Source organism: Chiloscyllium plagiosum, chromosome 2, assembly GCF_004010195.1.
Source record: "Chiloscyllium plagiosum isolate BGI_BamShark_2017 chromosome 2, ASM401019v2, whole genome shotgun sequence".
Classification (NCBI taxonomy): domain Eukaryota; kingdom Metazoa; phylum Chordata; class Chondrichthyes; order Orectolobiformes; family Hemiscylliidae; genus Chiloscyllium; species Chiloscyllium plagiosum.
In genome coordinates, this window is record NC_057711.1 from 136,646,089 (window position 1) to 136,668,837 (window position 22,749).

The 22,749-nt window shown below is 42.2% G+C and overlaps 1 protein-coding gene across 1 annotated transcript; it reads right to left on the reverse strand.

Moving 5' to 3' along the window:
- Positions 1–372: 372 nt before the first annotated feature.
- LOC122558249 (doublesex- and mab-3-related transcription factor A2-like) lies at positions 373–2,158 on the reverse strand. The gene is made up of 2 exons (XM_043706623.1): positions 1,837–2,158; positions 373–989 (listed from the first exon to the last, which is right to left on the reverse strand). The coding sequence occupies exons 1-2, from the start codon at positions 2,156–2,158 to the stop codon at positions 373–375; spliced, it is 939 nt and encodes a 312-aa protein (XP_043562558.1).
- Between the last annotated feature and the right edge of the window lie 20,591 nt (positions 2,159–22,749).

Genomic DNA, 22,749 nt, shown 5'->3' on the forward strand with positions numbered 1-22,749 from the left:
TAATATGCTGGTTAGGTGGATTGGCCGTGCTAAATCGTACATAGTGTCCAGGGGTGTTCCGGCTAGGTGAACTCGACATGGAAAAAGCGAAAGTGGGTACTGCAGATGCTTGGAGATTAGAGTGGTGCTGGAAAAACACAACAGGCCAGGCAGCATCCGAGGAGCAGGAAAATCGACGTTTCGGGCCAAAGCCCTTCATCAGGAATTCCTGATGACCATTCCTGAAACGTCGATTTTCCTGCTCCTCGCATGCTGCCTGGCCTGCTGTGTTTTTCCAGCACCACTCTAATCTCGACATGGAAAATGCAGGGGGGAGGGAGTTGTACGGAATCTATGATTCTAACGTCTGTACATTTTCATGGGACCTGACTTTCAGAGTTCGAGGTTTTCCAGGCAGAATCTCTCGGAGGAACAAGTGGGAATTGCGCGATAAGGAAACAGAAATCCCATCGGTGAACACCCGGCTCCACTGAATGGGTAAGAAAATAAGGGCGAACTTCTGGAGTGGATGGAGGTGGATAAACCTGACCTTCGGTAAGCCAAGACGGCGGCAGCAGGGAGCGGGCCTTGCAGAGGAGTGAAGGCCGAGTTAATACCTCCGAGAGAGACCTCTCTAACTGGGTGAGGGCTCAGTCCATTGCCCAGAGCCCCAGCAGAACAGAGCTGCCTCATGCTGGAGACAAGGTGATTGTTCATCACAGCTTCAGCAGCCGACAGGAAGGTTTCGATCGTCTTTAGCACGTCCCCGTGGTACGCTTGAAGCACTAACCCCAACACGGATCGCTTCTCCGAGGGGAACAGTCGCTGCAGTATCTCCATGTGGTTCATCCTGGCCGGCGGGAGCTGGTTGTCTCTGTACTGTCTATGAAAGCCGGCTGTGAGCGGGAACCGCCTGGAATCCAACCTCTCCGACAAAGGGACTGGCATTTCCAAATCATCCGTTTCAACTGCTCTGGCTTCGTTTGTGAAACCTCTCACCTCGCATCGGTCTGAATGAAAAATACATTCAATTATTTCCAAATCCTTGAGGATGTGGTTAGATCTTTTACGCAGGAATTCAATTCGTAAACACGTCAATTTCTATCGAACTTACCTTTCAGTTAAGAGTAAATACAAATACTAAATATTACACAAGGAGACTGTGTCACCGGGTGGAAACATTACTTGCGATTTTTTCATTAGTTATGACTTGGAGACTTAACAAACAATCCAGGTATTTTTCAATTTATAATTTCAGTTACATCACACTGTAAACTTTTGCTATAAATTCTGTGCCTTACAATCTTATTCTCCACACCCACCTGATGAAGGAGCAGCGCTCCGAAAGCGAGTGCTTCCAAATAAACCTGTTGGACTATAACCTGATGAGTGATTTTTAACTTCACTAGCGTTGTAAACTTGGACTTACAATCGCGTTAACACAATCTATATTTTCTTCCAAAACTTCAAACCGAAAATAAGCTGCGGTATGATTAGTGAACTAATGAAATAGTGGAGGCATATTAATGTTGATAGCTGGTTGAATTTTTGATTAGCTTTGATTCATTATTGTCACATGTGCCTGGATACAGTGAAAAGTTCTGTTTTGAGTGCAGCGCAGGCAGATCATACCATAAAAAGATCACCTGGTGATAGAAAAGACCGATGAATACAAAATTAAGGCCACGAATAAGGTGTACAAAAAGCAAGCTCAACATTAGGTTTGTAGCTTGAGGAGGTTGACGCTATATACTTTATGAGCAGGTAAGCTATCCAATTGCATTTATATCTACCACAGAGTCAAATATAACAACAATCTTTTTTTTTAATTAAAAGTTCTTTGTTAATTTAACATACCTGACAGCTGGTTCTTCTGAGGCCGTTTCGACTCCCTGCCTGCCCTGTCTCTTGTCCCTGTTCCATCAGGGAAAGCCGGCCTTGGAGGAAGGTTGTCCCGCAGAGCCAGAGCATCCTCTGCCGCCTGCTGCCTCTTCAGTGCCACCTGAGCTGCCATCACCCGCTGCCTCTCTGAGATCAGGATGCACTTTACACAGGTACACTCTCTGTGAGGGCACAGCCGCTTGTGTCCCTTCAGCCAAGCGATCACCCCGTGGTTCCTGCACCGGGAGCACTTGGGTTTCCTGCCGCCTTTCCCCTCACTGCTCAGCAGCGCATCCATCCTCCCCCGATATCCCGTGTCTCTGGAATGACTTTAATACTGGGCTCAGCTCGCTGGTAACTTCGGCAGACGCGTCGCCAAAGATCGGGAAATGAAAAGTGACGGCGGATGTGAACACCTCCCCCGCTCCCCAAATAACGGGAGAGGGGTACCTGTTCGGAATAACTATTCACGGTTAATTAATGAACAATTCATCCAAATTCAGTATTTCTTTTCCAATGAATCGATTATTGACTCCAGGTGGAGCTGCTATCAGCCGACCAGGTGGAAATATTGTCTTTCTAGATATCTATGCCTGATATGGATGAATTATTCGATTTATATATAATAACATAAATTGAAAAACAGTCTTCCAGCTCTCCCTCCCGTACCTGGATCGCCCGACCTCTCGGAATAAGTTAACAGGTCTGCGCCAGAACAGAGTTGCAATCCTCGTTTGCGAACACAGTAATTTCCCAACTTTGAAATAGAGCCAGCACCGGGGAGATGTTGTACTGATAGCGACGCCTTACACAGCAGCGGGAGATGTGCTGTTGAATGTAGAACTCTCAATGTCCAAAAGAAAGGAATCCCGACCCTTTCAGAACACGGGGCGTTGCTAGATTATTTTTAACGCCAAGTTTGTTTACCTCGGGACTTTCGCCACTTGAATAACTCCCGTTCAACGCCACAGCGACCGAGCTCCCGAGTGTTACTGTCATCGGCTAGACCTGCAGAGTAGGTCCACCTCCAGGGGAGGGGTTCAGGGCACGGTGACAGAGCTGCACTTCCTTGCTCACGCCCATTAACCATTGACAGTGATATGCAACTTTAAAAATGCACGTGTAAGCACCAACATTTAACAAATAATAGTTTCTTCACTTGGGGGGGGGGGGGGAGATATTGATCAATTTGCAGCACCCCTTTCATTGTATTGCTACTCTGACGATCCTTCGACTCGCTTTTTCTTCCATCTGGAAGAACATTATGCTGCAGCTTGATGTAACACCTTAGCCAGACAAGTTCAAACTGAAGAGCGCAACACTAATTAAAACCCCAAAGAACTGCGGATGCTGTGAAACAGAAACAAACACGGAAGTTAGCTGGAAAAGCTCAGCTGGTCTGGCAGCATCTGTGCAGAGAAATCAGGGTGACCGTTGCAGGTTTCACGTTCTGACGAAACGTTAACTCTGATTTCTCTGCACAGAGGCTGCCAGACCTGCTGAGCTTTTCCAGCTAACTTCTGTGTTTGTGTCAAATTGCGGAGGATTTAGCCACGCTGTTTAAAAGTTGAAGGCAAATTGAATATTGCAGATTCTCTCAGAGCTGGCGTTCCTTCCTAATTTCAGGCTCGGTCACATTGACCGCTTCCTTCCTTGTCTTGAATTGTTCATTGTGACGGCGATAAAGATTCAGAAATAATGGGGAAGGCACTTTGAGGGAAAACCCATTGGGCCAGGCCTTGAGGGCAATCACATCCTTTTCTCCCGCTGCTCCGACCTCTCCTTCGATTTACTCCGGTTATAACTGCTCTTTAATGCAGACCTTGGAGTCTTGAAAATGGCACATTGAGTACAGATTCACCACGGCTCAGATTGAGAGGTTCGGGTGATTGCGGTGAGTCTAACAGTCTCCGGTGTTGTTCGTAATCTGAATATTCTCCTTTTGAATCGGAAGGTATATCCCCCTGAATGCTCACCGCTAACGGTTTGTTTCAAATTTTAAATTTTTTTTGTGCTAATAATATTGAAAAAAAGTCTTGGGTCAACCGTTTCAGTTTTATCCATTAAAAAATTCTTAACTGCATCTGAATTATTCTATTTCATTTCCTTTATTGTGTTAACACTCCTCGGTTTAACAACTTTTTTGTTAATGCCCAGGTTTAGAATTTTGCTGTTCAGTGTTTTGAAGTGATGATTTGGAGATCCCGGTGTTGGACTGGGGTGTACAAAGTTAAAACAAAATCACACAACACCAGGTTATCATCCAACCAAGGTTTAATTGGAAGCACTAGCTTTCGGAGCGCTGCTCCTTCATCAGGTGGTTGTAGAGTACGTGATTGTAAGTATATGATTGAAAGTATCGATAATAAGAACAGATAAGCTCACAAATCAATACTTTATATGCTTATCATCGTTCATTTAAATGTTCTGAAATAAGTGGTTAAGCTAATGTTACAGCAGGGAGAGTAACTTCTATGAGTTTTCTTTTTAACGTGTGGACCGACTTTGAACAGAACCTTTCGTTTCTTAGCGTACACTGCGAATACAGTTGGCTATCAGTCATCCTGAAGAATGTTTCCTGGCTACTTTAATTATCCTCTACTAATATGACCTGACGTCATGGAATTTTCTTCAGCAGAGTTACATAGACTCTCTGTTGCTTATTAATTACATTTACTGTCATTTATATTTTAATCAGTAAAAGTTCCTGTCAACTTCGACATGATAGCCCCATCCGGCCAAGGGTTTCACTTAACAACTTGTTGATACCTTATTCAAAAGAAAGCAAAGTCTTAGCCCGAATATATATATGAGTTAAATACCCATTACTTAAGCTCACCTTTCTGCGCCCACACACAAGCACATATACAGTCACTTATATTCAGTCTGTCTCACACAATCAGGCTGCTGTATCCATTCCTTTCACTCATGCAGTCTTTCTCACACATGCACAACAACACTGTTGTTCCCACTCACAATTATCTAATCGCCAACTCATCCTGTATTTCTTAAACATTCAAACACACTGTCGCACACTTTCATTTGCAAACATCATTTAACATCAAGCTTACATTCCATGCCGAGACACAGACTGGATGATTATTGATTCATTTGTTCGGACAACACAATCCTTTTTTTAAAAAAACAAATTTTTTCACCAGTCTGGTACCAAACATTGAGAGTAGATGCAGAATAATATTTTTCTAGAGAAAGGGAATAAGAATTGACTGCCTAAAACATTGCCAATTTGGCATGAACTGAATGTTACTTGGAATAGTGTTAGGAGTTTCACCCATAATGCATTCCACATTGGATGACTGTAAGTGAATGAAGTGTGAACATCTGTCCACTTCTGAAGTATTGACTTTTAGTGGTTATGTAGGCACTTTCCATGCAAGAAAATAAGCAAACAATATGATTTGATATAGACAATTAATTCTGTCTAACACCATACATCTTGCGATAAGACTGACTGAAACACTGGCTTCTAATTCCTATTTCTTTCTGAGAAAATTGGTAAAGTATTGTTATAGTTGTGCACCTTTAGAGGAATTTTATAGTACTGTAATGCGAGAATATCCAGCACCACAGTGTCCTGTGTAGAAATTAATTCTTATGAGGGCCAGATTCACCCTACCTTTTATAAATTATTAAATATCATTTTGTTGTTGCCTGGATGTCTTTATGCCAAATACAATCTCAATAAAATGGTGAATATGCTCCCAGGTCTTATCAATGTTGGCATAATACTGATTCAGAATAAAGTGTGCAGAAGCAACCAATCACCTCCAGTTCTGCGTCTCTCCCGTTCTGCCGAAGAAGAAATGTCTAAATTTCTCTCAGTAGTGTGAGTTCCACAAGTGAAAACAACAGCATAGCAAAATGGGTCAGTATTATAATGTGTTGCCTTTAGCCATGATTACACTTTACTCATAAAACTTAGTGTTTCAGTTAGCAAGAGAATAAGATGGCTCTGAAAGTGCACAGGTATAACAAATTTTCACCAACTTCCTCAGTAATAAATGATAATAAATAGTAAGCTCCTATCTTGCAGTTAATCTTTTTGCAAATTGTATTAAACAGAATAATATCCTGCTTATGTCAGTCCACAAAATAAAACAAATTTTCTGCTTGTTACTCGTGCATTTTATTATCTTGATATTATTTGAACCTGCAATAATTCAGTTTTGAAATGTTTTGATTGATAAAGGCAAAATCTCAGCAATATCCATGGCCTGTGAATTATCATTGTATTAAAAATAGACTATACTCATTAATATTTCTACTTCTCAATCACTGAATTATTTGACTTTGTTCTCATATAAATTATTGCAAGAAGATTTATTTCCCATGGCAACAGCAAGTTGGAAGAGAAAGATTTTCATCTGTAAAAAAATGCATATGGATTTGTGAATTATTTACACATTATGTGCTTCACCCCAGTCTGCAACATAAATCAGACATCAAGTGAGTAATACTTAATCTGCAGTTTAATGTTGATGTGCAGTTTAACATCGACATTAAATTTACACAATATAAAGCTGACTGAAAGAAAGTGAAGCGAGACTACTTATTTGACCTGGTATCAGGTTAATATTTGGAATTGAGTTCCATTGATGCTTTAGTTATAATATAGGAGGATGCCTGAAGATTGCTGAACCTTACTCTCAAATAAAATCTGTCGAGAATTTCTCAGACTGCACTCTTTCAGTGTACTGCCGAGAAGCAAAACAAGAGGTTGGGGACACCTTGAGTTTGAGAAAGGCACGAATTAACTGCATGACCTTCTTTTAAATTAGTGACATCAATTAGATGATATAAGCCTGAAATAAAAGCAGAAAATGTCAAAAGTACTCAGGAGGTTATGTAATCCAGAGCAAGAGAAACTAATTCAGAACTGGAAGTTAAAGAGTAACAAATTTTGGGGAAGTGCTGAGCAAAACAAGGAAATGAAAGATGAAGGAAAAAGAAAAAATGTCTGTGGTGGGTGGAAGACCAGAATGATTAAATAACAAAGTAGATGGGAGCAGTAATGAACAGTAAAGAAATAACAGATGGTTGGAAATGCTCATGGGAGAACTGCTATCAGCATTTACTCACTGATTACAATTAAAGCAGTACTTATGATCTGAAGTTACTGAAAACATTGCTCAATCCAGAAAGTCAAAGGATGTAGTGCCAGTCCTTGAACTTTCATTGGCTTGGTGTAAGACAGAGAGATCAGAATGCAAGTGAGGTGGTAAATTAAAGTAGTAAATGATGTGAAACTGTTATGCTCAAAGACTGAATGGCAATGTTAAGCAACGTGATTAACCTACATTTGTTTCAGCCAATACAGAGGAGACTATATTGTGAGAAAGTACAGTGTTCCAAATTGTTAAATAAATAAGTCACACCTGAAGAACCGAATGGAGCACTAGACAGTGAGAAAGGGTGAAGGTGAAAGGGGATTTGTTACAACGCCTATGTTCATAGAGGATGGGGCAGTGAAAAGGGTGTAAGTGTTGGAGGTGAATTAAGAGTGGATAAGATGTTAATTGAGTGTCCCTGTGGTGCAGCGGTGGTTTCCCTTTCTCTAAGCCAGGAGGCCCAGATTCAAGTTCCACCTGCTCATGTGTGACTCCATGATAACTGTTGGTACCCAAAATGAGTTACAGCTCATAGTAACCACACAAAACTAATATTGTTCAAACTTTAAGCGACAAAACTAAACCTCCAATTCAAAACATGACTGTGTCTTTGAGAAAAGGCCTTTTAACTTGAAAGCATTTTCACATTTGTCAGATTAAGTTTACACGAGGTTGAACCATATAAACAACTATGACCTTAACCATTTTCATCTCATTTCCCATCCAGTAAAATTCCTCCTTCACCCTTCCCTCCAAGAATTGCAATAGCATTCCTTTTGTCCTTGCCTTACATCTCACCTGCCTTGATCTTCAATATTTCACAAACAAACACATCTCTCCTCCACTCCAGCATTAAGGGTTTAGTCCCTCCCTCTGTTCCACTCTTCCATCAGTCCCAAATCAGGAGATCCAACAACTGCCTTTTCATCATTTTCCTTCTCACTATTTCATTGCCTAAGCAGTCCCTCCAAATAAGTCATATTCCTTGTGATTGTAGTTCTTTCAACTCAGTCGATGTATTCACTGTTCGTGTTGCAGTCTCCCTGATATTAGGCAGATTGAAACCAAGTTGAATTCTGATTGCTTTCAGTTCAGTCCTCCGGATAGAGCCTGTGCTTTCAGTTTCTTGTTGTTTTAATGCTCCATCCAAGTGCATTTTCATCTCTCTATCCAAAATAACTCAGAACGTCACCTCATCTTTCTTTTTTTTTTATAGATATTTTTATTAGAAATTTAACATTTTTACAAGTTTACAAAAATAAACAAAACTCTCAGATATAAACATAGACTCAGTCTTACTGGGTCGCCGCCATCTTGGATCCCCCCACCTCATCTTTCTATGAGACACCTTACAGCCTGTAACACTAACTTCAATGACTTCAGATCATAACCATTGCTCCCATTTCCTTCAGATAAGAGGTCCTGGTATTGTTCCTGTTGCTGACATTTGCAGCTCCACATTGCACCTTCTAGATGTTTTTAAAAGTTTGACACAATTGCCTTGCATTGCATTCATTTTCTCACTCTGTCATGGAATATCCTCCCAAACCCAATATTTCTGATACTTGCCTCATGCTGTTGACTCGATAATTCCTGACATGACTTACAATTTTCAGCATTTCTTAAAATGGCCTTCTGTCAATTTAAATGTTTAGTCTGGAACAACAATGATCCTTCTGCTTGAACAATTAAATCACTAATTTCTGAGTACAGTTCTGGTTCCTAGGTTCAGACAGTGTTCTCTGCTGTGCGGAAGTCAGGCAATACCCACATGATGTAATAATGGGGAATTTCAACTTCACCAATGTTAACTTGGATAAACAGAGTGTGAAAGGTTCAAAGATGATGGAATTCTTAAATGTATCCAGGAATACTTTTAAGCCAGCACATAGAGATTCCTGCAAGAGAGAATTCTGTTGGGCCTAATTTTAGGGAGCAAAGCCAGTCAAGTGACAGATGTGCCTGTGGAGGGGAATTTCAGTGATGGTGACTATAATTCAGTAAGATTTAAAGTAATTATGGATAAGGACAAAAATGGACTGGAAATAAAGTTGTGAATCCAGGGGTGGCCAATTTTAATAACACAAGACAGCATCTGACCAAATCAGATTGGGAGCAGCTACATGCAGGAAAATTCACATCAGAGCAGTGGGAGACATTCAAAATTGTAACAGTAAAAGTGCAGGACTAACATGTTCCTGTAAAGGTGAAGGGTGGGAACCAATAAGTCCAGAGAACTCTGGATTCAAAGGATACACAGGATTGGATAAGAAAGTAAAAGAAACATATGGTAGACACCGCAGTCTCAAACCAGTAAATGTCTTCAATGAGTATAGAAAGTGCTAGGGGTTGCTTTTAAAATAAATTAGAAAATTGAAGAGGGGACATGAACAAACACTGACAGTTAATATTAAGGAAAATCAAAGGAAAATAAGGAGCAGGAGAATAACCAACAAAGTAATAGGACCAATTAGTGACCAAAGTGACAACCTGTATGTAGAGCTGGAAGACATATCTGACATCTTAAGTGTGTACTTTGTATCTGTATTCACTGTCGAGAAGAATGATGTTGGTTTAAAAATTAAGGAGAGAAACTGTGATATACTTGAACATATTAGCATTGAGAGACAGGAGGGTCAGTGAGTCCAGAACTAGAGGGCATAGGTTTAGGGTGAGAGGGGAAAGATATAAAAGAGACCTAAGGGGCAACTTTTTCACGCAGAGGGTGGTACGTGTATGGAATGAGCTGCCAGAGGATGTGGTGGAGGCTGGTACAATTGCAATATTTAAGAGGCATTTGGATGGGTATATGAATAGGAAGGGTTTGGAGGGATATGGGCCAGGTGCTGGCAGGTGGGACTAGATTGGGTTGGGATATCTGGTCAACATGGACAAGTTGGACCGAAGGGTCTGTTTCCATGCTGTACATCTCTATGACTCTATGGCTCTATTCTATACGCATTTTCCAGCACTTGTAAGTTCAAAGTACTCCTCTAAATACTTGTTAAATGTCTTGAGGGTTCCTGCTTTTAGGCAGCGAGTTTCTGATTTATACCACCTTTTGGGTGAAAGAGGTTTTTTTCCCCTCAAATCTCCCCTTACCTTATAACTATGTCCCCATTTATTAACCTCTCTAATAAGGGGTAAAAAGGTTTATTCCTATCTGTCCTATGCATGCTCCTCAGAACTTTGTACCCCTCAATCAGATTACCCCCCTCTCAGCTTTCCCACTCATAGGAAAACAATCCCAGCCTATCCAGTCTCGCTTCATAGCTGGGTTACTCCAACTCAGGCTCGCTTCATAGCTGGGTTACTCCAACTCAGGCTCACTTCATAGCTGGGTTACTCCAACTCAGGCTCACTTCATAGCTGGGTTACTCCAACTCAGGCAACATCCCCGGTGAATCTCCTCTGCACTCTACCTCTCACACAGTCATAACCTTCCTATAGGGTGGCAACCAGAACTGCACACACTACTCCAGCTCTGGCCTAACAAACATTATGTAGAGGTCCATCATTGCCCCTTTAACTAAATAAAGGCAAGTATCGCACAGGCCTCTGAACCACCTAATCTATCTATCCTGCTGCATTCAAGGATTTGTGATCATGAAGTGCAGGAAAAAGACTTTGTCTATTTATCCTATCCATGCCCCTCATAATTTTGTAAACCTCTATAAGGTCACCCCTCAGCCTCCGATGCTCCAGGGAAAATAGCCCCAGCCTGTTCAGCCTCTCCCTGTAGCTCAAATCCTCCAACCCTGGCAACAACCTTGTAAATCTTTTCTGAACCCTTTCAAGTTTCACAACATCTTTCCGGCATGGGTATGATGGGCGGAAGGTTCTATTTCAGTGCTGTAAAACCTTTATGACTCTAAGGACAGTGACCTTGACCCTGAGTTGCAGCTTCCAGCCTCAACCACTTGCCAGGAATGTAATTTTAAGTAAACACACTCTGACCAATGGTTAAAGGTACCGCTAGAGAGCGATGTGTGACTACAGAAACCAGACCATTTGCGTTCTTATTTTACATTGGCATCAAAATTCATATTTAAAAAAAAATTCATGTGGATTTGTAATGCTGTTTGTTTCGCTGTAGTTAGCAGAAATTTCGCTTTCTTTTATCTGAAAGAATTTCGGACAAAGTCAAGTTTAGCTTCAAACAGCGATGTGCGCGGCACGGTCGAGAGAGAACAAGCAAACATCCCCCTTTCCATCAGTTCTCTGAACTGGTGCTGTACAAATTCCTCTGTCCCGCTGTTATGTTTCAGCGGCATCACCACGATTACAATTGTGCGAAGTATTCGTGATTTTTTGTTTTTTTAACAAGTTATACAGTGAAATTGTTGACTCTTTCGGGAACAGCCCCGTAATAAATAGGAACTTTCGAGACAGGGTTGAAATTTAGCCCCCGCAGACCATTCAATCAAAATAGTCATCGCCCATCCTTAGGGCCATTCGCTCTGTTCATCTCCTGCCTAACAAGCGCCCTTTGATCTTAATTCCGATCTATAATCCATAACATCCACTGTAATTTGAAGCTAAGAATTGCAAATTTTTAAGGGTCTTTCAGTAAAATAAAAGGGATTCCTGATTTCACTCCTAGAACTTGAGAAAGAACTTGCATTAACAGAACGTCTTTTACTACATAAAGATGTCCTAAAGCGCTTTACAAACAATTAAGTACTCTTGGTGTGTAATGAAGGAACTTTCAAACGTTAAAAAAAAAGTTGAACCTGTTCACGCAATTCACACAAGTAAGGCAATTGAACACAGTGGGATTAATGTGATGTTTTCTCCTTAATACACATATTCTGTAAAGCTTTATTCATTTGAGAAAGGTTCCATTTGGGGAAGGTTTGGGTCTGTCAGGAGGACTGGAGAGTCACCAGATGGACTGCAGGGTAAAAGGGGAGGTCAATAGTGGGCGGGGCAAAACAGCACACTGTTCGGGTTCTGGCTAATTAAACAGAGCAGCAAATGTTTACAGATCGCCCTTCCAATTAAAGGTAAATAAAGAGGTCCAGGGAATCCCTGGGGGCACTGGCGAACAGGCGACGCTCAAATTTCTGAGAAAGTTTTGTTGATGGTGAAAAACTCAGACGGCTCTTGTCTCTTTCTCAAAATGTGCAATTTCACACAAAGTAAAATAGATTATGAAGATTGCAGTTGTTTCATATTTTAGCTGCACCTGTATCTTTCCATAGTCTTTTTCTGTTCAAAAGTTAGATTACTAAAATAACTGAGAGTTCCGTTCAATGTATTTTGTTTTCTTTCACAGTTATTTTCAATATTAGTGACATAGCTTTCTTGGACCTGAATGGTGAAGCCAAAAAAAAAACAACCTGCAGTTGACAAATGTTTTTTCCTTAATACTTAACCGTCCACTTATAAAAGTCCAATTTCTTTCACAAAGAATAGAAGTTGAAAAATCCTCAGGTTGATATCCCCTGCCCAACCATCTTCAGCTACTGCACCAATGACCTTTCCTCCACCATCAGGTCAGAAGTGAAAGTGCACAATGTTCAGTCGTATTCCTGATTCCTCAAACGCCGAAGTGGTGTGTGACTATAAGCAGCTAAGTCACAAGTCACATGACCCCAGGTTATAGACAAACAGGTTTATTTGAAATCACAAGCTTTGGGAGCACAGCTCCTTCCTCAGGTGAAGGAGCAACGCTCTGAAAGCTTATGATTTCAAATAAACCTGTGGAGTTTAACCTGGTGTCATGCAACTTCTTACATTGTCCACTGCAGTCCAACATTGGCTCCTCCGTATCACACGTGTTACAAGACCTGGACAATATCCAGGCTTGGGCTGAAAAGTGACAAGGAGAGAGTGAGGAATGCAGATGCTGGAGATCAGAGTCCAGAGTGTGGTGCTGGAAAAGCACGGCACGTCAGGCAGCATCCAAGGAGCAGAAGAATCAACATTTCAAGCCTTTATTGCCAAACCCTAATCACCCAACTCCTGGAAGAAGAACGCCGCATCTTCCGCCTAGGGATCCTGCAACCACACAGGATCAATGTGGATTTCATCATTTTCCTCATTCCCCTCCCCCCACCTTATCCCAGTTGCAAGCCTCCAACTCGGCACTGCCATCTTGGCCTGTCCATCTTCCTTTCCACCAATCTGCTCCACCCTCCTCTCTGACCTATCACTTTCACTCCCACCTTCATCTACCTACCACATTCCCAGCTACCTTTCTCCCAGCCCTACCCCCCTCCCATTTACCTCTCAGCCCAGCCCACAAGCCTCATTCCTGATGAAGGGCTTATGCCTGAAACATCGATTCTCCTGCTCTTTGGATGCTGCCTGACCTACCATGCTTTTCCAGCACCACACTCTCAACTCTAAAGAGTGGCAAGTAACATTCATAGCACACAATGACCATCTCCAAGACAGAATCTCAACATCGCATTTGATGTTCAATGTCATTATCAGTCACTGAATCCCACTTCAACACCCTTGGGGTTACTAATGACCAAACACTGAACTGAACCAGCTATATAAAAATTGTGTCTTCAAGGGCCAATCAGAGGCTGGGAATTGGGCAACAAGTAACACACCTTCCGTCTTGCCAAAGCCTGTTCACCAAATACAAGGAACAAGTCATGATTGTGATGGAATACTCCTCATTTGCCTGTAGTGTGCAGCTCTAACAAAACTCAAGATGTTAGACACTATCCAGGACAAAGCAATCCACTTGATCAGTGCCCTAGCAACAGCTTTCAACATACAGTCTTTTCACCACCATTGCATAGCAGCAGCAGTATCTACAGTCTTTAAGATGCACTATCACAACTCGCCAAACCTCCTTTAACAACACACTCAAAACCTGTGTCCTCTACCTATCACCTAGGTGGACAAGGACAGCAAATGAATGGGAACAACACTGCCTTCAAGTTCCCCTTTAATCTCGGAGCTATATTGCTATTTCTTCATTGTTGCTGGATCAAACTCCTGGAACTTGCTTCCTAGCAGTTATGTGGTAGTCCATACTCTCCAAGGAGTTAGGCAATTTAAGAAAAGAGAGTGAGGTGAGGACCTCTGGCAGGTGGTTAGAGATAGAACAACAATTTATTAGAGTTGATTAGAATTAATTGTTGCTTTATTAGCAAAAAAGGAGCTATTAGTTTGATGTATCTCTGGTAATTTGTCAATATTTTTACTAGTCTTAAGTTTTAACATAGCGTACAAATTTGTGGTAAGGTTAATGAAATAAATAAAGACAACATAAGTAAGTAAATATTATATTTAAGTAATTGCAATTCATTAAGGATGGCAGGTCAGGTGATGCATCATGTGGGACTGCCTGGATCTCATCATGATCTGAGGCAAATAGATGTGCAGTAAATGTTTCAAGTTCAATCAGCTTTAGTTCAGAGTTTATGAGCTGGAGGATGAGCTAATAGCACTGCAACACATCTGGGAATGGGAATGTAACCTGGATTATTTGAACTCGGAGGCAGTTACGCACTCAGGCAAGGGTCTTCAGATTTGGTCACAGGTCTGGACAGGAAGCTTTTTTTTATTCATTCACAGGTTGAAAGCATCGCTAGTCAGATCACGATTTATTGCCCATCCCTAATTACCCAGAGGGCAGTTAAGAATCAACCACATTGCTGTGGCTCTGGAGTTACATGTAGTCAGACCAGGGTAAGGCTGACAGTTTATTTCCTTAAAGGACATCAATGAACCAGATGGGTTTTCTGACAATTGATAATGGATTTACAGTCATCAGATGACCATTAGTCTTCATTAGACTCTTAATTCCAGATTTTTAAAATTGATTTTAAATTCTACCATGCTGAGATTTCAACCCAGGTCCCCAGAGTATGGTTTGGCTTTTAAGAGTGACAGTCTAGTGATAGTACCACTAGGCTATTGCCTCCTTTTGTGACTGTGAACCAGGCAAGTAAGGAAATCTGGAATGCAGGAGTATCAGCGTCAGCAGTTGTGCAATTGGTTTGAGATTTTCTCAGTCTGTTTGAATGGCAAGAGAGGCTTCAGGGTGGATGTGCAAACTGAACACGGTACAGAAAGCTATTCAAATGGAGGAAGGGGAGTAACAAGGAAGGCACTAAGAGGTGACAATGTTATAACAGGGATTGACGTCATTCTCTGCAGCAAAGAGTAAGAATCCAGACAGCAGTGTTGCCTGCCACTGCCAAGGTTCAGGCTAACTGTTTGGGCTGAAAAGGAACTTACAATGAAAGGGGAAGGATTCAGTGTCTTTAGTCTATGCAGGTGAAAGTGACTTGGTCGAACTTAGAAAGAGATCAGCCATACAGAGTTGAAAAGCAAAATGTCAAAAGTTATAATCTCTAGGTTATCAACTGAGCTGCATGTAACTTAGCATAGGGTACATAAAATTCGAGAGAAGAATGGGTGTCTCAAATTACCTCTGTATGGGAGATAATGATTTAAGTTTGTGGACTGCTGCCTCCACTCCTGGGGCAATGGAAGATGCCCATTGGGGCAGTCAATATCTGATTTGTGCTGAGGCCAGTGTTCTTCTAAACCATATAACTAAACAAGTAGAGAGTGTTTCAAACTAAATAGCAGGGGCAAATGGGGAAAGATGTCAATCAAAGATTGGGTAACAGATAAGAGGTAACATTAATATAAGAAATGTGAGTCAAAGAATGACAGAAATGAGCAGAGAGAGAGAAATGCTCAGAATACACCAATAATCAGAGCAAGATATGACAAAGAAAATAAAAAGATGAAACTAATGCCTCAGTACCCACATGTGCATTCAAACAAAGAAAATAATGGGGCATCATGTTACAGTTGTACAGGATGTTGGTGAGGCCACCCTTGGAGTACTATATACAGTTCTAGTCACCCTGTTATGGGGAGGATATTAGTAGATTAGAGATAGTACAGTAAATATTTATAAGGATGCTACCAGGGTTGGAGAGTTTGAGTTAGAAGGATAGGTTGGATAGGTTGGGACATTTTTCACTGGAGTGGAGGAGGTTGAGGGGTGTGACCTCATTGAGGGGAATAGATAAAGTGAATAGCAAAGGTCATTTACCCAAATTCAGAGAGTACAATCCTAGAGGGCATAATTTTAGGGTGAGAGGAGAAAGATTTAAAAGGGACATGAGGTGCAATGTATTTACAGAGAGGGTGGTGCATACATGGAATGGAATGCCAGCGGAAGTGATAGATGCAGGTGCAGTTACAAAGACATTTGGACGGGTCCGTGAATAGGGAAGGTTTAGGGGGATATGGGCTAAATGCAGGCCAATGGGACTAGTTGAATTTGGGAAACTTGTTCAGCATGGATAAGTTGGGCCGAAGGCTCTGTTTCCTTGCTGTAAGAATCTATGACTCTGTAGAACCAAATAAATATGTATAACTGTATGTGTGTATGACCTGATGATCATTACAGAGACATAGCCTCAGGGTGACGAGGGTTAAATCCTGAATATTCAAGAAAAGTAGGAAGCTGGGTAAAACTGGAGGGGAGGTACAGTTAATCAAGGATGGCGTTTCAGCATAGTTGGAGATGATCCTTGGTTCAGGAGATCAGGATGTGAAATCAGTTTGTTTTGAAATGAGCAATAGTAGGGAAAAGAAGTCACTAGTGCAAGAGATCCCCAAGTCTCCTAACAGTAGCCATAATGTGGTACAAAGTATACAAGAAGAAATGTTATAAAAGTAAGGAGATTTTGTGATAATTGTAGAGAGTACAAGTGTTACCATACTTAGAGTGCTGTGTACAGTTTTGCTCACCTTACTTTATGAAGGGTACATTTCCATTGAGAGCAATTCAGAGGAAGGTTCACTCAGGTTCATTTGGAGATGAAGGGTTTATTTTATGAGGAAAGTTTGAGCAGGTTGAGCTGACTCATTGAAGTATTATTGAAAAATAGAGGCTGATTCTTATGTTGTTTTGGCCTAGTTCAGTTTGTGCCAGGTTTGTTGGATGGATTCCCAACTGCAGGTCAAGCATGCTTTTTCACCCAACTCACCACATTAATTGCTGTTCCTAACCGTCTGGCATTTATTACATCCAATATTAGAGCCCTTCTTAGCACATGCTTTTCCTGGAAGGACAAACCACTTAAAAGACCTCAGCTCAGAGACCAACATTTCTTGCGTCCATATCTTGTTTGAAAGCCTGCTGAGCATCTGGAGGACCACTGGCATCTGACTGGTATTGGAGATTGCAAGGAGAGGAGGCTTAGCAGAAAAGGTTGGCACTGTGTTTCTCCAAAAGGAACTTTGACATCCTGGTAGATGAGGTGGTTGAGAAGAATGGACATTCCGTCACAGAAGAACAGAGGTGAAGGGCACATCACCAGACAACATCAACCAGGATCAGAGTTGTGTCTGGGTATGTGGAACACTGGGGTGCAGAGCAGAAAGAAGGTCAGTCACCTTCTATGCTCTCCCACGGTAAGAGCCATGCTCTGTTCATACTCACTCTATCCCTGCAAGCATACACACATTTTACCAAGGTGCATGTTTTGCCATTCTCTCTTTTGTGGGTAATGACGTCCCTCATTTTCCACAGCACTGATCCTGCATGACCTCTGTGCTGCCTCCTCACTCCCTCAGAACATCTTTCCTCCACATGCATCTACACTAATAACTGTACCACTGACTTGGATCTTATTCATTTATCCCTTTTATGTAACTAGTGAAGAGAACATCCAATATCCGGATGGAGCGGTGTCAAACAGGGTCGTGGCTAATATCCATCTCCTCATCCCCAATCAGGACAGAATCCTCTCACAGGGGAAGAGCAGGTCTGCTCCTGTAAGAATACAGAGGCATCTATGTTGTCCCAGCTGTGTAAGGATCACTTGTCACTGAACACCAAATTTTAATATTAACCAGCTGTCGGTGTAATGAATCAAACAGGACTTTGAATAGAGGCCACAACTCTCCTCCCAAGGCATCTGCTGAAACCAGACCCTCTCCCCCAGGCGAAAACCTCAACTTTTATAGGTGCGCCATTGAGAGCATTCTGTCTGGATGTATCACTACCTGGTATGGCAACTCCACCATTCAAGATCGGAGTTGGTTACAGAGACAATCACAAAGGTCAACTTCCCATCTATAGATCCATCTACCAGGCCCACTTGTCAAGGAAAGGCTGCCAGCATTCTCAAAGATCCATCCCATCCTGGCAATGTTTTTCTACAACCTCTACCATCAGGAAGAAGGTACAGAAGCCTGAATACACGCACCAGCTGGTTTCGAAACAGTTTCTACCCTACTGTTGTTAGAATACTGAATGGACTCACAAACTCTTAACATTCACCTGTACCTGTGTTTTTGTTTTTGCTGCTGTTTACTTATTATTTACTATCTTTGCTACTTAACGATGTGACCTGCCTGTATTGCTCACAAGACAAAGCTTTTCACTGTGCCTTGGTACACGTGACAATAAATTTAATTCAATTCAAATTCAGTATCAAGGCACCGGAGGAAGCATCAGCAAGGCTGCAGCCTTTTGCACCTTGACACCACACTGAGGTCCATAAATGCACAGAGTGTGGGATAATTGTCTGGTGAGAACCCCACAATGACAACTCTGCACCTGGGTGAAGGAGAAACACCCCAGTCCATTGGCACTGGGAGGACTGTCAGACACCAGGCACCTGCTCAGTGCCAGGCAGGAGAGGAGCCCGCAGTGTCAGCCCTGAGGCCTGTCATGTGCAATCACGGGGAGGAGCAGGAGCGGCAGACAGGGTGTGTGTGATAAATTCCCCAAAGAGCTGCTCCCAAAAGCTGCAGCAGAGCCTCGTCACTGTCTGTCTGCCTTGATGGAAAGGTTACCAGCTGCCATCGAGATTCAGGCCCAGTGCCCTCAGAGGATATTGGCCCATACCTAGGCCCATACTCCATTGTCCTCAGGATTAAAGGCACACAACACTAGGGCAGGATCCTTCATCCCTAATTCAGGTGCTCCATCCTCACAAACGATAAGACATTGCCAGGAGGCACAAAGCTGGAAGTGGAACAACACACTGACCCCTCTACACTTTCCTTTCAGAATACTGCAAATATGGCTGAGCCCTCCACCTCCACTCTCCCTGTCTTTCCTCTGACCCTTGGAACTTTAGGTCCAGGAGGAACTCCTTAGAGTCATAGAGATGCACAGCACAGAAACAGACCCTTTGGTCCAACTCATCCATGCCAACCAGGATCGCAACCTAATCTAGTACCTGACAGCACCTGTCCCATATCCCTCCAAACTCTTCCTATTCATATACCTATCCAGGTTCCTTTTAAATGTTGCAGTTGTACTTCCTCTGGCAGCTCATTCCATACACATACCACCTCTGTGTGAAAATGTTGCCCCTTTGGTCTCTTTTACATCTTTCCCCTCTCACCCTAAACCTATGCCCTCTTGTTCTGGACTCCTTCACCTCAGGGAAGAGACTTTGTCTCTTTATCCTATCTATGCTTCTCATGATTTTATAAACCTCTATAAGGTCACCCCCTCAGCCTCTGACATTCCAGGGAAAACAGCCATAGCCTCTTCCTATAGCTCAAATCTTCCAACCCTGGCAACGTCCTTGTAAATTTTTTCTGAACCCTTTCAAGTTTCACGACATCATTCCGATAGAAAGGAGACCAGGATGCAAGCAATATTCCAACAATATGGTGGCTGTTGCCTTCCTTTGCGCACACACTTTCCATTCACTTCACAATGGAAACTGCCAATGAGCAGTCCTCTGCTGGTTCCCTGCAGCATCATCCAGGCTCAACATGCCAGTGCCCTCCCAAAGAATACCCAGATTGGTTCCCATGAAGACAAAGAACAAAGGACACACTCCTGGAGTTAAGTGACATAGGTTCCCGGTGTGGCTGGTGTGGGTGAATGCCCTTGTCTAACTGTTCCTGGTTTCCCTGACTGATAATTTTGAGGACTACTCCTCTCAGATGTTACAACAAAGGTTGACAGGTTGCTGCAGGTCCAGTGCTTTTGGGGGAGTCCAGAACTGGAGGGCATAGGTTTAGGGTGAGAGGAAAAGATATAAAAGAGACCTAAGGGGCAACTTTTTCACGCAGAAGGTGGTACATGTATGTAATGAGCTGCCAGAGGAAGTGCTGGAGGCTGGTACAATTACAACATTTAAGAGGCATTTGGATGGTTTTATGAATAGGAAGGGCTTGGAGGGATATGGGCCAGGTGCTGGCAGGTGGAATAGATTGGGTTGGGATATCTGGTCGGCATGGACGAGTTGGACCGAAGGGTCTGTTTCCATGCTGTACATCTCTATGACTCTATGACTCTGGTTGCTGCCAAAGGTAAGACTGATGTGGCACAATGCGCCCTTGACTGAGGACTACTGAGGACTACCTGCTTTGTGTTTTGGTAACTGCGGTAATTGGCACTGCAAGGCAAGGCATGTGTAAGAATATAAGAACTAGGATCAGGGCTAGTCTGAGTGGCCCCTGGAACCTGCTCCACCATTCAATAAAATCATGGCTGATCTTTTTGTGGATTCTGCTCCACTTACCTGCTCACCATAACCCTTAATACTTTCACTGTCCAAATATCTGTCTATCTTAGCCTTAAAATAAAATCCAATGATAAATGTTGGAGACATGTCAGTAGGCTCCAGCTGAAGCATGCTGACGACAAGCCATCAGCTCTGGTAGGCAATCTGGTCCAAGCTGTAGACAGGGTACCTGTCCTGAGAACTTTGGGTGGAAATGTTCAGGAATCTGGGTGGGCTTTGGTGAAATGTATAAGCAAAATGGGACAAAAACTCTGGTGAAGCCCATCTCAATATGGAGATCATGTCAGTTCGTCTTTCACAAACAGCACGGCAGGATTCTCACTTGGCAGCAGAGAGCTGTGTCATTCGAATTACTGTTTGTTAAGCTCCTTATTGATGGCCCAACTTCATTAATATTCTGCTTCTGTTCTTACCAAATATGCCCAACAATCTAGTCATGGTGAAAACCTAACTTGGAAACTATAGCCTGATACCTGGCAGATTCAGCTCAGAGTCCAAACCTGAAGGCCAAAACACACAACAGAGATATAACAGTAGCCTTTCAAAACAAAGGGAGCTGACCTTCAGATGATTGGTGACAGAAGGGTTTGTTACCCTTAATATCCCACTGACTTTTCCACTGATTCTTGGTAATCTCCTCTTCAGATTGTAACTTCCACCATCGTTTGCTTATTCATTGAATTTTCTTCCAACAGCTCTTTCCCATCTCCCTGCTCCCTGTTGAGTTGAACTGTTTCCAATTACTAAGGATACAATATGTGACCCCAATACCTAAGATTGTTTTTGAACTGCAACTTTTATGTCATTGGAAAACAGCTGTGTGGGCTCAATAGGTTAAAGTACCTGTTGAACCATACCATGGAATGCACTAAAGTTTTTCCATGAATTAACTCACGCCAATTGGAGTACCGTAAGACTGCAGTGTAAATTCAGCCTCAAAATACAGTGTTTGACTAGTTAACCAGAGCAGAGTTATGTTACACATTGTGCCTCCCATGCTTTCCAATAAAGAAAGGCTGTGAATGTGAACTCTCATAGCCTACCTCCTTCTTAACTGATTCAAAGTTAACTTTTAAAATGTTGTTTTGAGCTTGAATGGAATTAATCTGTAGCCAAAGAAAAGCTTAGCTCTGTACAAAAAAAAGTACTCTGAAGGTGACATCACATCCTCAGAATTAGATTTGTTCCTTGACTCCAGATTATAGTATTGGTCTTGTACTATTGTATATCAAATCTGCTTTGCATTGAGCTAACACAATAGCACTGTGAACAATTTCACATTTATGACGAGTTTCATAAAACAAAACTTCTTCTAAATTTACTCCTGGTTTGCAAGATATCCTTTCAACTTTACATTTTTTTTTCATTCTGACTTGTAATTAAGTAACATGTTTAACTTCTCGTGATCCTTTGCTGTAATTTAAAAAAGGAGAAAGTGAGGTCTGCAGATGCTGGAGATCAGAGCTGAAAATGTGTTGCTGTAAAAGCGCAGCAGGTCAGGCAGCATCCAAGGAACAGGAGAATCGACGTTTCGGGCATAAGCCCTTCTTCAGCCCTGAAGAAGGGCTTATGCCCGAAACGTTGATTCTCCTGTTCCCTGGATGCTGCCTGACCTGCTGCGCTTTTCCAGCAACACATTTTCAGCTGTAATTTAAAAAATACAAATGGAAACATTTTACTTCTAACAATTGGAAGATTTTCAATCAATTTTTCAATTTCTATCACCTTTAATAATATCAAAAGTATTTGTGTGTAAATTCATTGGGAAATAGAATGGCATATTTTTGCAAATTTCACACTGATATGATCTTGGACATAACCTGAATGTCTGGAACATCATTCCCTTAGCCTGTCAACTGCAGAAGCAGTCCCCGGGTGTTGCCAGTGTGCAAGATTGTCAGCCTTTGATTGGCCAGCACCTCTATGAGATGAAATTCAGCACCTTTTGCGATTCCTCAGATGCTGAAGCAGTCCGTGCTCAAACGCAACAAGATCTGGACAATATCCAGGCTTGCACTGACAAGTGGCAAGTAACACATCCATAAATGCCAGACAATGACCATCACCAATTAGGGACACTCTAAGCACTGCCCCTTGGCATTCAGCTGTATTACCATCACTAAAACCACCACTGTCAACATCCTTGGGGTTACCATTGACCAGAAACTCAACTGGACTCACCACATAAACACCGTGGCTACAAAAGCAGGTCAGAAACTAGGGAAACTTACTACAGCGAATAACTCACCTCCTGACATCCCAAAGTC